The sequence below is a fragment of the Priceomyces carsonii genome, assembly GCF_900007245.1.
Source record: "Priceomyces carsonii strain CBS4050 genome assembly, scaffold: Debaryomyces_carsonii_scaffold_1, whole genome shotgun sequence".
NCBI lineage: Eukaryota > Fungi > Ascomycota > Pichiomycetes > Serinales > Debaryomycetaceae > Priceomyces > Priceomyces carsonii.
Genome location: NW_026946674.1, coordinates 1,012,659 through 1,027,660, shown reverse-complemented (window position 1 = coordinate 1,027,660; position 15,002 = coordinate 1,012,659). Strand labels below are relative to the sequence as shown.

At 36.6% G+C, this 15,002-nt stretch overlaps 9 protein-coding genes across 9 annotated transcripts; 6 read left to right on the top strand and 3 right to left on the bottom strand.

Annotated features, from left to right (window-relative positions):
* Positions 1-44: 44 nt before the first annotated feature.
* UBR1 (E3 ubiquitin-protein ligase) lies at positions 45-5,387 on the bottom strand (the record flags this gene model as incomplete). The annotated part of the gene is made up of 1 exon (XM_062955765.1): positions 45-5,387. The coding sequence occupies one exon, from the start codon at positions 5,385-5,387 to the stop codon at positions 45-47; it is 5,343 nt and encodes a 1,780-aa protein (XP_062807404.1).
* A 230-nt stretch (positions 5,388-5,617) lies between these two features.
* On the top strand, positions 5,618-6,811 carry TYS1 (tyrosine--tRNA ligase; the record flags this gene model as incomplete). The annotated part of the gene is made up of 1 exon (XM_062955754.1): positions 5,618-6,811. The coding sequence occupies one exon, from the start codon at positions 5,618-5,620 to the stop codon at positions 6,809-6,811; it is 1,194 nt and encodes a 397-aa protein (XP_062807403.1).
* A 524-nt stretch (positions 6,812-7,335) lies between these two features.
* Positions 7,336-7,533, top strand: QCR9 (ubiquinol--cytochrome-c reductase subunit 9; the record flags this gene model as incomplete). The annotated part of the gene is made up of 1 exon (XM_062955743.1): positions 7,336-7,533. The coding sequence occupies one exon, from the start codon at positions 7,336-7,338 to the stop codon at positions 7,531-7,533; it is 198 nt and encodes a 65-aa protein (XP_062807402.1).
* A 398-nt stretch (positions 7,534-7,931) lies between these two features.
* PRCAT00000559001 (guanine nucleotide exchange factor) lies at positions 7,932-8,696 on the top strand (the record flags this gene model as incomplete). Its single annotated transcript, XM_062955732.1, has 1 exon — positions 7,932-8,696. The coding sequence occupies one exon, from the start codon at positions 7,932-7,934 to the stop codon at positions 8,694-8,696; it is 765 nt and encodes a 254-aa protein (XP_062807401.1).
* Positions 8,697-8,885: 189 nt separating this feature from the next.
* On the top strand, positions 8,886-10,181 carry ZUO1 (zuotin; the record flags this gene model as incomplete). Its single annotated transcript, XM_062955721.1, has 1 exon — positions 8,886-10,181. The coding sequence occupies one exon, from the start codon at positions 8,886-8,888 to the stop codon at positions 10,179-10,181; it is 1,296 nt and encodes a 431-aa protein (XP_062807400.1).
* An 81-nt stretch (positions 10,182-10,262) lies between these two features.
* Positions 10,263-10,868, bottom strand: PRCAT00000557001 (uncharacterized protein; the record flags this gene model as incomplete). The annotated part of the gene is made up of 1 exon (XM_062955710.1): positions 10,263-10,868. The coding sequence occupies one exon, from the start codon at positions 10,866-10,868 to the stop codon at positions 10,263-10,265; it is 606 nt and encodes a 201-aa protein (XP_062807399.1).
* A 377-nt stretch (positions 10,869-11,245) lies between these two features.
* ARL1 (Arf family GTPase) lies at positions 11,246-11,803 on the top strand (the record flags this gene model as incomplete). The annotated part of the gene is made up of 1 exon (XM_062955699.1): positions 11,246-11,803. One exon carries the CDS (start codon positions 11,246-11,248, stop codon positions 11,801-11,803), a length of 558 nt encoding a protein of 185 aa, XP_062807398.1.
* A 75-nt stretch (positions 11,804-11,878) lies between these two features.
* On the bottom strand, positions 11,879-13,204 carry TYR1 (prephenate dehydrogenase (NADP(+)); the record flags this gene model as incomplete). The annotated part of the gene is made up of 1 exon (XM_062955688.1): positions 11,879-13,204. One exon carries the CDS (start codon positions 13,202-13,204, stop codon positions 11,879-11,881), a length of 1,326 nt encoding a protein of 441 aa, XP_062807397.1.
* Positions 13,205-13,368: 164 nt separating this feature from the next.
* Positions 13,369-14,739, top strand: ERG8 (phosphomevalonate kinase; the record flags this gene model as incomplete). Its single annotated transcript, XM_062955677.1, has 1 exon — positions 13,369-14,739. The coding sequence occupies one exon, from the start codon at positions 13,369-13,371 to the stop codon at positions 14,737-14,739; it is 1,371 nt and encodes a 456-aa protein (XP_062807396.1).
* Positions 14,740-15,002: the final 263 nt, after the last annotated feature.

Sequence of the window (15,002 nt, the reverse complement as noted above, 5' to 3'; positions counted from 1 at the left end):
TATTTGTAATATTAAATTTAACTAGATAGGTATCAGGTCAAAAATCAAATATACTCGGCATCAAAATCTTCATCTTCATCGTCATCTTCATCATCAGCCGTGAAATTAAATCCGTCGAATTGTACACCAGGTTGCTGTCTGGCACCAAACAAGCTTCTTGTAACAAAACCGTACAACCCTTGATTTAACCATAATTTATTCAAATACTTGTATCTGAATTGATTTAAGGTTGCCTTACCGGGTGTTCTAGGGCGTTTCGGTTCTCCATGGACAGTCAAATATGGAGCAAAGAGTTCAATTGTGAACTGATTATGCTCGATGTGTGTACTTACTTTGAGTACATTTAATCTTGGATAATAAAATATGGAAGTGTGCTTACTGCAGCCACTCATATGTTGAGATTGTCTCGATAGTTTTAACTTCGCTCCACAGTGCAAACATATAATGTAATCGTAGGTTCCCTGGATAGAGTTATTATCATAATCAGTAATACATGAGGTGTAATCTTTGGGGAGATTTATGAGCTGAATGACACCAGGATAATCAAGAGTCAAAACTCCGAGATGCATATGTTTTGGGATTTTTGCATTGAGAACAATTTCAAAAACTTTATATTCGAAAGCAAAATTTTCATCAACTCCAGACGATGCAATACCGTTAATAAGGTCCTGAAATGGTGCCAAACCCAAGCAGCTTGTTAAAGCATCGGAAGAATCAACCCTCTTTTGGTTTTTTATTTTTTCCCTCAATTCAACGAATTCACCCCGAGAAACGTAATTACTCTCCTCATCCATCAGAGACGTGAGCATATCTTTAAATATCGTCAAGTTCCTGAAATAAGGCAACAAGACCCTTTCAACGCTGTAATACAAAGCCCTCAAAAAGTTTGTTTTGTTACTTGCAATAGATTTAAAATCAATGGAATCCAGAAACATATCAACTAGCTTTGCAAAGTTACCATATTGTGCTTCGCTAAGCACCTTCTTCGTCTGACAAATACAATAAGCATATCCGGGATCACGAGAACATCTTTCTAGAAGAGAATATATCGTAATTGTTAGGAGTTTAGCATATCCAAGCCTTGCTAGTGTAATAAAAGATTCTTCGGTCTGAAAAAATAACACCACTACTTCATTGAATGTTCCGTCAAGCAATATATCAGATTGCCAAAAGGTCTCTGTTTGAAGTTTGAAATCATTGTGATTTGAGAGAAACTTAGATCGAGTTTCATATGCCGAGACCCTGCATTGGATCAAAGACTTAATCAAAATCTTGGCAGCAGATGGGAAATCATCTAAGAAAGTAAATAAGCTGGATTCACCATCTAAACGTGTTGAGATCTCATTCATCCGAATTACATCTGCGATTAAAACCGAGAGGTTTTGAAGACGATTGAAGCTTCTATCGTTTTCATTTACTTCAACTAGATATCTTTTTTCGCTGATATAGGGCATTAAATCCTCAACTATAGGCTTCATGAGCCTTTTAGAAGTAACTTCGTTCACAGAGGAGTACGCTGTATTGACTTGTGATGCCATTAGCTGCTGAGATTTTAACCGATTTGTTGAGGAAAGGATTTGATTATATTTGATGGTGGTCGGCTCTTTATCTGACAAATATCCCATACTATCAGATTCTGGCGGCATAAAGCTAGGTATAAATACATCATGAAGACTATGGCATAAAGGGCAAGGAAAGTGCTTCAAGCCATTAGCTGATCTCTGGTAACAAGAAAAGTGCATAAAGTGACCACATGTTGATAGTACACAAGCTTCAATCGATGCATTGTTTAATGGAGATTCAATGATTGAGTAATTATATCCATTGCCATAAACATCTCCATTTTTAGGGTTATCCTGATGATCGAGAGACAGAAATGCTAATGAAGAATAGTCATTTGCATCTTCTGGTATCTTCCACAAAGTTGAAGTTTTAGTTTTGTAAGCTAGGATTCCAAAAGGTTCATCAGTAGATTCTATGTCTCCGCAAAGAACGCACGAGCGGCTACTAGATTGCTCTGTTGTAATCTTCTCTTTTCCCTGAAAATCTTTATTATTTTCTAAAAATTTTTCACGCTTCTTTGCAAATTTCTTCATTATTTTGGCTTTGCGTTCCTCTGCTAACCTCTTTTTTTTCTCAGATTCCGATTCAAACAACCCCACCTTTCTCTTTTTATATGATTGAATGTAATCCTCACCAAAACAATCTATGAGGCTATCAAATATTCTTTTGTCTTTTGAAATAAACTGGTCCACCAAAAAGTCAGCTTTTTTTACTATGTGTTTAGACATCGTAGATTCAACTATAGTTAGCAATAAATCACTTATAGGAATACTGACAAAAGACTCGCATAAATAATCTGGACCATGTTTCAATTCGTCATCCTTTAAGACCGCATGGATCAAATGCAAAAGTTGAGGTAAATATGTCTCATCCGCATCATCTAGAGATGCTTGCAAAAGTTTGTAAAGCAACTTCGCGAAATCCTTCGTCTTAGTAAAATTCCCAATTCTTTCGTCGACCATTTCAACTCCACTTTTGAAAAGACTAGGGGTTAAAACAACGTCATCTTCACTTATTCCCTTACTTCTTGCAACATTCTTAATTAAAGCTTCTGATACGGACTCAAATTGACTGGAATCGAGATGTAAATTGAGGGGATCCAATTCCTCAAAAATATTAGCTTTGAGTCTGTATATTCCTGAATCAACTAATCCTGTTGGAGCTTGATAGTCTGCGCAATCATATAAGATCGAGTCGAAATCCTTCAACTCGCTGACCTCTAAATCAACGTGGTTTCTTAACTCTGAATAAGATTTGGGTTCATCACATAGCGTATAGCATATAGATTGCTTAGCATTATATATAATTCTTTCTTCAGGAGACAAGGCTTTAAAATTTGACCTGTCAGTGAGCAAATTGTAAATGAATACGACAAATTTCTCACATATAGAGCTGAACCTTTCTTGATAAATTGTCTTATCATGTGAAACATCATTCAAAAACCAAGTTAAAAGTTCCCATCTGTCTAAAAAATTGTACAAAGTAGCTCTTGGATCGTCAAGCACTGCAGCAACTTGATTTAAATGAAAATCTCTATAGTAAGCTAAATCGCTCATGAGAGTCGTGTATAAAGAAGCCTGTCTTGAGACGGTGATTCCATTTCGAATCCAAAACCCTATCTTAATCTGACTCGCCAAAACAATACTCCTTAAGGAAACATCTGAAATATTCATGAACGGCTCGTTACTATTTTTTAAAACTTCTTGATAATCTTCAAGCCTTTGAAATTGCAATAGATAAGAAAGTAACGAGTTGATAGGATTCACGAAAGAGGTGGGGTCTTTACTTACACGAAACTCAGCAATTCCAGGTGCTTGTTTCTTCAATTTTCTTAAATTTAAAAACTCGGTAATTAAACTTACAACTTTTCTTACTTGACTCTCATCTTTAATTGGATTCCTCGCAATCAATTTTGTGATGTTGAGAATTGTGGTAGAATATTCCAAGTGAACAACAAAATCTAATATCTCTCTTTCAACATGGTCACCGTATTTTCTTTCAATTGGCCAGTATCCCTGAAAATTCCTCAAAAATAATAAAAGCATTAATAGGTTATCCTGTTCCAAAAACTTACTTCCTTCATTCAAATTCTTGTCAGCTAAATAGCTCACATCCCTTATGCCTCTTATCACCGCTTTCTTTATTGATCGATATGTTTGGGGACGCCCTTTGGCAATTTCAACAAAATTGGGATAACCGCTATCATAATTCCATCGTGAGGAGTGTTCTTCAATAATTTGGGTAACAGGACCAATTAAGTTTCCTACATCATCTCTTTCTACTATTCCTGAAACGCATTTAGGGCAAGTTAAAACCTGCGTCGATATCTCATCGAGAATATTCAAATTTTCTTCCCTATCCGAAAGAGCCATCGTAGTTATCAAAAGAGGGTATATTGAAACAAATTGCTCGCTGAAATTAGCTTTCTTCTCATTATCTGCCATTATTGGAGGCAATAGCAAGTTAGGCAACTTTTTTCTAATTGCTGACGAAAATCTGGTTTGAAATGTCAATAGAAATTGTAATCTCGAGTTCTTTAAATTGTCAAGCTTTTTGCGGGTATCGAGTACTATATGAGCTGGACGCATAAATTCTTTAATATCACTATGTTTCTTTACCCTACAGAGTCCTAAATTAACCATCTGACCGTCATAGAGAATACCATTCTCGAAACATCTTCTTTTATCATTAATTGAGAGTCCTGTAATGAAGTCAGCCGGAAAAACTTTCGAGAACTGAAAGTTAGGTTCCAAAAGTAAATCAACCAAATAGCTCTTACTCATTTCACGGAACTTGGTATTTCCTGAAAAGTTTGTTATATCTATCAACCAGTTGAAAATATGCTTGACAATAATCTGTCTCATGTAGTCCCTTGCACTGCAAATCGTAGACACCAATCCGTCCATCTCAACAACACTTTTATACTTGAGCAATTCACGAAAACTTCCAGCCTCACGGAGGATATAGTTCCCGTAAGTATTGATTTCATGGGCAATTACGTCAGCTTTTCTTTCATCTGAGCCTGTAGCTGCCCTTATAGCCCTCTTCGCCTGTGGAAAGTCATGGTGTTCATCATTCCATAAGATCAAATACCACAAATCTTTTGAGTTTGTGTCAATTGCTCCACCATAGCTGCCAGCTGGCAAAGAAGAATAATTTGAGATGACCTCAGTTGTCAATGGACTACCATCTTTATCAATATTTGCGTGAATAAATGGTAATGTTTGAACAGAAAAATTTGTAACATCTAGAATATAGTCCAAACATACCCTAATTGTTTCTTCTAGAGAGCGGCCTATTTCAGTAATGTCATTTTCGTTATCCACCCCTATGTTTTGACTGCATTTACAATGTAAAGGCCTCACAAAGGCTTCAGGATCTCCACAGTCACATATTCCTCCGCTGCTTCCTTTTGATATGTACATGTAAACATTATGGTCAATATGGTCATCTTTGTTGAAGCAATGGACACAAAGCACACACGTATCATCATAACTACATTGCTCACATCGATAGACTGGCTCTCCCTTCTTAAATGGTCGAGCACATGCTTTGTCAGACGGATGACTATAGTCTGTCCTACTTGTCCTTATATTGTAAAATGGTCTTTTATCATTCTCAGTAATAACAGTATCCTTGACATACTGTAAAGATTCCAACTCTTCCTCTGTGATATGGGGAAATAATTTCTCAAGAGACTTACCATCATTTGTCGCCGAATAATATAGCACCCTATACAAATTCTGCCTGATTACCAAGGGTTTATTATACCCAAGATCGGACGGCAAACAAACCAAAAATCTTTTAAGTTGCTCGTTATTCATAGCCTCTTTTATATCATGAATTGGATATTGTTTCGTTATATCTCGCCATCTGAGTATGTATGAGTCTACTTGATGGCTTTAGAAATCAGTAGAACTATATTTTGGCTTTCTTGTATACAGTTTTATTCTTTTTTTCTTTTTTTTTTTGGCAGAATAGTGTTAGTCACAGCGTACAATAGATATACTGCTTATCAAAAGGAATTAGATCGTAGATTAAAAGTAGTGACAAGATGTCAGTGGCAAATGATAATTTAAAGAAGATCGATTTGATTACAAAAGGTTTACAAGAGTATTTAAATATTCAAATTATCAAAGATGTGATAGAGAAGGAAAAGCGTCCAGTAAAAATATACTGGGGTACAGCGCCTACTGGTAAACCGCATTGCGGATATTTCGTTCCTATGATTCATTTGGCTTATTTCTTGAAGGCTGGTTGCGAAGTGAAGGTTTTAGTGGCTGATTTACACGCTTTCTTGGATAATATGAAAGCCCCTTTGGAAGTCGTCAAGTATAGAGCTAAGTATTACGAGTTAACAGTGAAGGCCATTTTAAAATCAATTAACGTTCCCATAGAGAAATTGCAGTTTGTAGTAGGATCCAGTTACCAACTTTCAGAGAATTATACGCTAGACCTTTTCAGACTATCTAATATTGTTTCTCAGAATGATGCAAAAAGAGCTGGCGCAGACGTTGTCAAACAAGTTGCTAACCCTTTGTTATCTGGTTTGATCTATCCTTTGATGCAAGCCTTGGATGAAGAGTATTTGGATGTGGATGCGCAGTTTGGCGGTATTGATCAAAGAAAAATTTTTGTTTTGGCTGAGGAAAACTTACCCAATCTTGGATTCAAAAAGAGAGCACATCTCATGAATCCAATGGTACCTGGATTGGGTCAAGGTGGGAAAATGAGTGCCTCGGATCCAAATTCGAAAATCGATATTCTTGAAGAGCCAAAGCAAGTCAAGAAAAAAATTAATAGTGCTTACTGTGCTCCAGGTGAGCTCAATGAAAATGGTTTAATTACTTTTGCTGAAAAGGTAGTTCAGCCTATACAAGAATTGGTTTCAGAAAAGGATGGTATTTTCAGCTTGCCGATCGATAGACCCGAGAAGTATGGAGGACCAATTACTTACGATTCAATTGAGCTCTTAAAATCTGATTTCGAGTCAGGTAAATTATCTCCTGTGGACTTGAAAACAGGCATATCTGACAGGATAATTGAATTACTAGCTCCTATAAGGAAAGACTTTGAGTCTAATGAAGAATTTCAAGAGGCTAAAGCAAAGGGTTACCCAGAAGTCGCTCCAAAACAAGAAAAGAAAGCTAAGAAAGTGAAAAATAAAGGAACAATGTATCCGGGTGCATCTAAACAGGATACAACAACTGAAGTCTCTAAAGCTCTCGAATCAACCCAATTAGAGTAGGTACGGAGCCGCTGAGAAGCATTTTCTAAGGTAAATAATTTTTATTAGTCATTGATTATGTAATTAATTTAGAGAACCAATCATCTACATCTGAAAAATATGTTTTTTTCGTGATCTCAAAACTTAATGTTCTTTTACTAACTGATTAAGGTCAATTCATAATAGAATAAAATGGTATGTTGATTTGTGATATAGAGAATTCCTGATTCATGTACGAGCTTTCAAGTTTTTGCTTACCTTTGATTTTTTATATACTTTAGAGAAACATTAAGTTTTGCTTACTGGAATAATGGACCGTGAAATTTGAAGATATCTGACGAGAACAATTTTCGTTTAGTTCAGCCAAAAAATGGTTGTTATGTAAATGGATTACCGGATGGCGATGAATGTGTTTACATTTTGTATCGAAAGGACTTTTTAAGACAATCACACAAATGTATTACAAATTGTCTAAAAAGTCAAGGTAGCATGTACAATCAGGACCATTTTTTCATTTTTTTGCTTTTCTGGACATATACTAATTAATGCAGTCACTCTTAACAACTATTTTTGAAAGAAATTCCATCTTTGTTGCTACTATTTTAGGTGGTGCTTTTGCTTTTGAAGGCTTTTTCGATACTGCCGTAACTTCGTGGTATGAGAACCATAATAGAGGAAAATTGTGGAAAGATGTGAAATCAAAATTTCTAGAGGGCGGAGATGAAGATGAAGATGACGAGTAAATCTTTGCACCTGTCATATGCTCTTCACTTTGAAGTTTATTCCTTTGATATAATGATATAGATGCTGCAATCAAGAGTTCTTGAGGAATAAAAAATAAGTTAATTCTACTAGTTTCTTTATCTTTTGTTAGTAGTTTGAAAAAGATGAAGTAGAATAAGGAAGATCCGTATGAATAGAATCAAGAGAGAAAAGCGTAAAGAAAATTCTTGCTTGAATCCTAAATATCTAACGTAAATTGCATGTTATACATACTTTCACAAAAAAAGCTGTAGGGACTTTTATCACGTGTTCTAATCTCACGAGTCTGAAAACACATCTCGAAGCTGTCTTAAAATTTGACCATATCTAACAGTATATCATTGATTTTCGTTGGTCGTGTTATAATAGATGTTCTAAAATGGCTGTAATCAACCAACCAAGTAGTCAGATAAAATTGACTAATGTCTCTTTAGTGAGAATGAAGAAAGGGAAGAAAAGATTTGAAATAGCCTGTTACCAGAATAAAGTTCAGGATTGGAGGCAAAAAATAGAAAAAGATTTGGATGAAGTTATACAGATCCCCCAAGTTTTTCAGAATGTTTCCAAAGGTCAAGTTGCAAACAATGAGGATTTAAAGAAAAGCTTTGGGACAACTGACCAAGACAAAATTATTCTTGAAATATTGGAGAAAGGTGAAATTCAGTTACACGAAAAGGAAAGGAATGCTAATTTACAGCAAAAACAAAACGAATTCTTAAATATAATATCTACGAAATGCATTAATCCAAAGACCAAAAAGATTTACCCTCCTTCCATGATTCAAAAGGCATTAAATGAATTTAAATTTCATTTAAATCCCAACAAACCCACTAAACTTCAAGCACTTGAGGCTATCAAACTTTTGGTCTCCAAACAAATTTTTCCCATAGCAAGAGCACAGATGAAAGTTAAAATTATACTAGCCAATAGAGCCAAGAAGCAGGTATTTGAAGAGCATATCAAGCCGTTGGTTGACAAGACTGAATCAGAATATCAAGACTCTACAACTTATGAATGCATTGGAATTATAGACCCTGTCAATTATAGAATTATTGTAGATCTCTTTCTGGGCGACAATTCAAAAGTCAGGAAAGGGGATGGGTCTATTGAAGTTCTTGATATGGCCGCCATTAAGGAAGTTTAATGTATACACTTACGCTAAGTGGTCTTAATCTGCTTCAGCCTTTTGTATTCATGTTCATAAAAGTATGAATAATACAGCGCTCGACGTAAATTCAGTCACTAACATAAATCTCATTTCCAAAAATTTTTCATATATAGAGACCACACAAAGAATATTTTAATTCAAATTCACAGTGAATCTTTAATAAAAATGTCTATAATTGTACCTGCTTCTTCTGCGGGTGTAAATGAAGGTTTCAGTGCTCACTCCAAGTATTCAAGTCCTGTGAGGCGTCCAATAGAGCCAGTTGGTCGTTCTTTTCTTGCTCATGCATCAAGGACCTTGAGAGGCCACACTTGGTCGGAGTATGAGAAAATAGAAGCAGAAAAGAATGTCAAAGAAGTCGAGGAGAACAACGATGATGACATAGGTGATGAGGAACAAGATGAGGAATTGTTGTCTCATGATCCGAGGGAATGGAAAAGTGCTGATCTCTATGCTGTTTTGGGTTTGTCTAATTTAAGATGGAGAGCAACTGAGGATCAGATTAGAAGAGCACACAGAAAGCAAGTTTTGAAGCATCATCCCGATAAAAAGTCTGCCTCCGGTGGCTTGGATCAAGATGGATTTTTTAAGATTATTCAGAAAGCTTTTGAAGTTATGTTGGACCCAATAAAAAGACAACAATTCGACTCGGTGGATGAGAACGCCGACGTTTTGCCTCCAGCTCCTAAAACCGAATATGACTTTTTTGAAGCATGGGGTCCCGTTTTTGAAAGTGAGGGAAGATTCTCTAAAAAGACGCCAGTTGTACTTTTAGGTACGTTGGAGTCATCAAAAGATGAGGTTGATCAGTTTTACAGTTTCTGGGGTAAGTTTGACTCTTGGAAAACTTTTGAGTTCAAAGATGAAGATGTTCCAGATGATACTTCTAATAGAGACCATAAACGTTATATTGAACGTAAAAACGTTGCTGCAAGAAAAAAGTTTAAGCAAGAGGACAACAAGAGAGTAATTAATCTCGTTGAGAGGGCATATTCTGAGGATCCAAGAATCAAATTATTTAAGGAGGCTGCAAAGAAAGAGAAAGCGCAAAAGAAATGGGAAAGAGAAGCTGGATCTAGAAAGGCTGCTGAGGAAGCTGCCGCCAAGAAAGCGGCAGAAGAGGAAGCTGCTAAAAAAGCATCTGAAGAGGCTGCCAACAAGAAGGCAAGCTCCAAAAAAGCAAAGGAAGCTGCGAAGGCTGCAAAGAAGAAGAATAAGAGAACTATTAGGGGATCAGTAAAAGAAGTCGACTATTTTGGTGACGCATCCAAATCCTCCGATATCGATGCTGATGTAGATTTAATAATTGATAAATTGGATGATGTTCAGTTGAATGACATGGCTAGCAAGGTTACTGGAGCTAATGTTGACACCACAAAGGCATCATTTTCTGAAATAATTTCTCAATTAGGTTCTTCGGGTAAACTCGAAGTGAGTTATTTAAAGTATTTCTCTGTCTAAGCTGAGTAGATATATAAAGCTATTTATTCCAAATAATTATAAAGTGTTTCATCAAGAGTATAAAGTAACTTAATTATTCAATTATTCGTTATCTTCGTTATCAGAGAGTGGAACCAGATGTTTCAAAGCTTTGCCCTTCATATGATAATGCTCCTTCCTTTTTTCCTCAAAATTTTTGTGTTTTTCTTCCGCAGTCAAAGAGTTGTCCTCTTTATCTTCATGCGAATTGTCGACAAAGTTGGGGTCTTTGATAATCTTGCCTCCATTAAGTGACTCACCCAAACCGATTTCATTTTCATCAAATTCCCCCTGACCTAATTTAAGCAGAGGAATTTCATCATCATCTTTATAGTATTCCCCTTCAGGGTTAAAACCTCCTTCATAAGGTGTTTTTGGTTCATCAATCTTCATGGTCGCGCACTTCTCTTGCTCTGTCTTGTATAAATTGAGCTCATCCCATCTTAAGTGCTCTTCGTCCTTATGTTCATCTGATCCATTCAGCTTTGACTTAGCTTCAGCTAACTTGGCTCTTATCTCATCTCCCTTTGAAGACTCTGAGGCAAGTTGAGCATTGAGTCTAGTATTCCGGATCACTTCTTTTCGATCAAACTGATCAGAATGATTTTCATTTTCACTCTCTGTCTCGAACCGATTTCTGAGAATTCCTTTGGGGCTCGTTTCAGCCATCTTTTGCTACCGTATTTGATGATAAGTCTTATAGGTGAGGGTCAACAAGTGACTTTCTATAGACTGAGAGTCATTACTACCATCTCTCTGATCACGTTCTATATCACGTGCACATTGCCAGCGAAGTCTTGGCTGAATTTTGATTTCAAATACAAACTATTTATCAGACTTGACAATTGTAACTACGTCAATTAGCATCATACCGCAGCTTAACTATCTTGAAGCATCAAAGGCTTTTTTATAGTCATCAAATTACATTTCATCAGTTGAGAAGAAAGACCCAAATAATTTTGCTTCTTAACTCTGATTTATTATCTGGGCACTTTTGCTTTTAACGCTGGTATTGTCTTGTTGGGACTCTTCATTTAATAAGAGGCATGGGACAGGTTTTCAGTTTTACAAACATCTTCAACAAATTATGGGGAATAAATAAAGAAATCAGAATATTGATCTTAGGATTAGATGGGGCTGGTAAAACTACTATCTTGTATCGCTTGCAAATGGGAGAGGTGGTGACTACAAAGCCAACCATTGGCTTTAATGTGGAAACACTCAAATACAAAAACTTAACTCTTAACATCTGGGATTTAGGTGGTCAGACATCTATCAGACCTTACTGGAGGTGCTATTATAGTAATACAGCTGCAGTCATATTCGTAGTAGATTCCACTGATAAAGATCGTATTGATATAGCCTGCAAAGAGCTTCACACCATGTTAAAGGAAGAAGAATTATTAGATAGTGCCTTGTTAGTCTTTGCTAACAAACAGGATCAAGCTGGTGCACTTACAGCAGCTGAAGTGTCGCAGGCGCTCAATTTAACAGATTTGAAGGATAGGAGTTGGAGTATAGTAGCATCAAGTGCCGTTAAAGGAGAGGGTTTAACAGAAGGATTAGATTGGTTGATGGATGTTATTAAAGATGAACAGCTTTAACAATTGCTTCAAATTAATCATTAATTCTTTTACTTAATTCTAATATAGTAGTCATAGATCCATAAATGCTTTCTATCAAGATTCTCTTTCGCTGACTCTTTGTAAAATTGTTTTTATCATTTCATTTCCCATAGCATTGGCTTCAGGAAATTTGGGCTTGAAAAACTCTTGTGTTTCTTCAAATTCTTTTCTGTATAAATCAAAGTTGCCAAAGGAGATTATACTAGACCAGTTGCGAGCAGCAATAGTAAACTCTAAGTCATCGTGTCTAAATGATGGGTCACTTATGGCTACCTCTATGCATTCTTCAAGGAGGCCGGGGGTACAAAATAAGTATTCTGTTACTCCTAAAAATATTCTGAACAATGGAGTTGAGCATATAATATGATCGTAAGGAACGATTCCCAAATTAAACCAACTATCTACAATCGCTAAAAGAGATAAATGGGAATTCGGCTGCCTTCCACCTGGCGGCTCCTTGCTGAGTGAAAATTTCTCTAGAATGCTATCGTCCAATAATAAATCATGTAAATTGATATGCTTAAAAACAGAATTCTTAGCCTTGAAGAGCCTATCTCTCATCTCTTGCTTTTTCCCTTGTATCATTAGTGTAAATAGCTCAGTCACAGATTTGGAATACTGCAATACTTGTTCATGTGCAGATGGGTTTGTTATTGCTAAGCCAGCATAGACGTGCCATTTATTAGAGAATATTCGGAGTGAAATGTTAATTTTTGCATTTTCAATTCCTCCAACCCATCTAGGCGTCTGCCATGGATACTGATTGATCGCTTTCCATGCCACCCCCATGGATAAAAATGCTGCGTGTGTCACAGCTTGTGTATCGGCAGTTATTTTGTCGTGCTGCTTAGCAGATAAATACACATGTTTGGACTTTAAGCATGAAACTAGAGATTCAACAAATTGAAAACTTTCTTCAGATGCTTTATGCTTAATTAAAACTAAAGGTTGGCCCATAGTGTTAACCTTTGGCCCATGCAATGAATGAACCGAAATAATTTGAACATCACTCGGTAGGTTTTTTTCAAATGCCTCTATTTCTGGTGCTTTACAAGATGTTTGACCACCAACGATGGCTCCCACTTTAGTTGACGCCCCATATTTGGCAACAATGCTTCCGATATTTTCTGCTTCAACGCTATATATAATGTAGTCAGATACACGCGAAACAAAGTGACCACTAGCTAACACTTCAAAACTCTCGTTAGCATATTTAGCTTTAATCTCTTCAAAGAGTTCTTCTCTATCACAACCCACCACCCGCCAGCCGTCTTGACTAAATCTACGGGCATACAAAAGCCCCATTTCGCCTAACCCAATAATACCAATGATCTTTGTCTTTTTTAGCCTCTCAATTTCAGATTCATTTAGTACAGTCATTGTCCTAGTAATACAAATCTTTTCGATAATAGAAACTGATCACTATTGCAGTAAACACTGAATTTTTGTTTTTCTTTTTGAATTTTTCTCGTATGTTTCTTAGTCGCTTTAAAAAAAAATATATACATATTTAAATTAAAGAACTGCAAATCAATACGGTGGAAATGGGAGCGAGAGCATTTAGTGCTCCTGGAAAGGCATTTTTAGCAGGAGGGTACCTCGTTCTCGATCCTAAATACATGGCCTATGTTGTAGCATTGTCTTCTCGGATGCATGCTGTCGTAAGACAACGAGGTAGCGATACAAAAAGCAGTGTCTCTAACATTGTGATCACATCTCCGCAGTTTAAAAATGGTGAATGGCTTTATGAAATAAGCCTGGACGGGTATCATTCAGTTAAAAATGTTTGCGACTACAATCCTTTCCTAGAGGCCACCATTGCAACATCTCTAGCATACATCCAGCCGGAAGTAAATTTTAATGTTGCGATAACAATCTTTTCAGATCCTGGTTATCACTCGCAGGCCAATTGCGTCAAGCATATCTCTAATAATAAAAATAGGTCTTTTTTGTATCATGAAGAGCCAATTTTGAAAGTTGCCAAAACAGGTTTAGGATCTTCTGCGGGATTAGTCTCAGTTGTAACTGCCGCTTTGTTAGCACATTTTAATGTAAAAATTGACGTCAACGTTGTACATAATTTAGCACAAATATCACACTGCATTGCTCAAAGAAAGATTGGCTCTGGTTTTGACGTCTGTGCAGCCGTATATGGGTCAATTATTTATCGTCGCTTTGAAGTATCTCAAATAAGCGAACTTCTTACACGTCCTAGCGACGAATTCCAAGATATAAGGAAATATAACTCGAATTTGCAGAGAGTTGTTGATCTGGAGTGGGATTACGAACATATCATATGCGCTCTACCCTCAGGTATTAGGTTACTTATGGGTGATATCCAAGGTGGTTCAGAGACACCAAAATTAGTTTCAAAAGTGTTGAAATGGAAAAATGAGAATCAGAAGGAGAGCGAAGAGCTATATGGAAAATTGGACAAAGCTAATAAGGACTTCATTGCTGTGTTAGACAGGATTAAGCGAGCCTACCAAGATCATCCCCAGTATCATTCTGAGGCTCTCGAGTATTTTAGCTCCCGAAGTATTGACGATATTGATGCAAATAGTGCAACTTCAAATCCTTCTATGGTGGCGATAATTAAACTCATTGAAGTAATAGCGGATATTAGAAGAAATCTAAAGCAGCTCACTCTCTCCTCAGGTGCAGAAATAGAACCACATCAACAGACTCTTTTACTAGACCATTGTAATACGTTGAAGGGATGTCTAGGTGGCGTTGTTCCGGGAGCCGGTGGTTACGATGCTATATGTTTACTAGTGATCGAAGATTCTGTCAATGATATTATTCGGAGCAGCTTTTCGGACGACCGCTTTCTGAAAGTGAAGTGGCTTGATTTACATGAAGTAGCCGATGGTATTGTGGAAGAAGATGCTACAGATTACGAAGGCTTACTCTAGATCGAAAGGGTGCTGACTGCTTATGTCTGAGAAAATCTTAAACTTTTTAGGCACTGAAAGTGAACTCTTTCACTGAGTTTTATGGCATCTTTATATTAGGCAAACTGGATAAGTGTTGCTCACAGAATATATAGTAAATATATTATTCAAAATTTATTTCCATAAATAACTGCAAGAAGTACAATCACTTAGTAACAAGGATCAACAACAATAGCTGTGCTTGATTTATCATCCTACCTGTACATAGCGTGTTTTACTTCCAT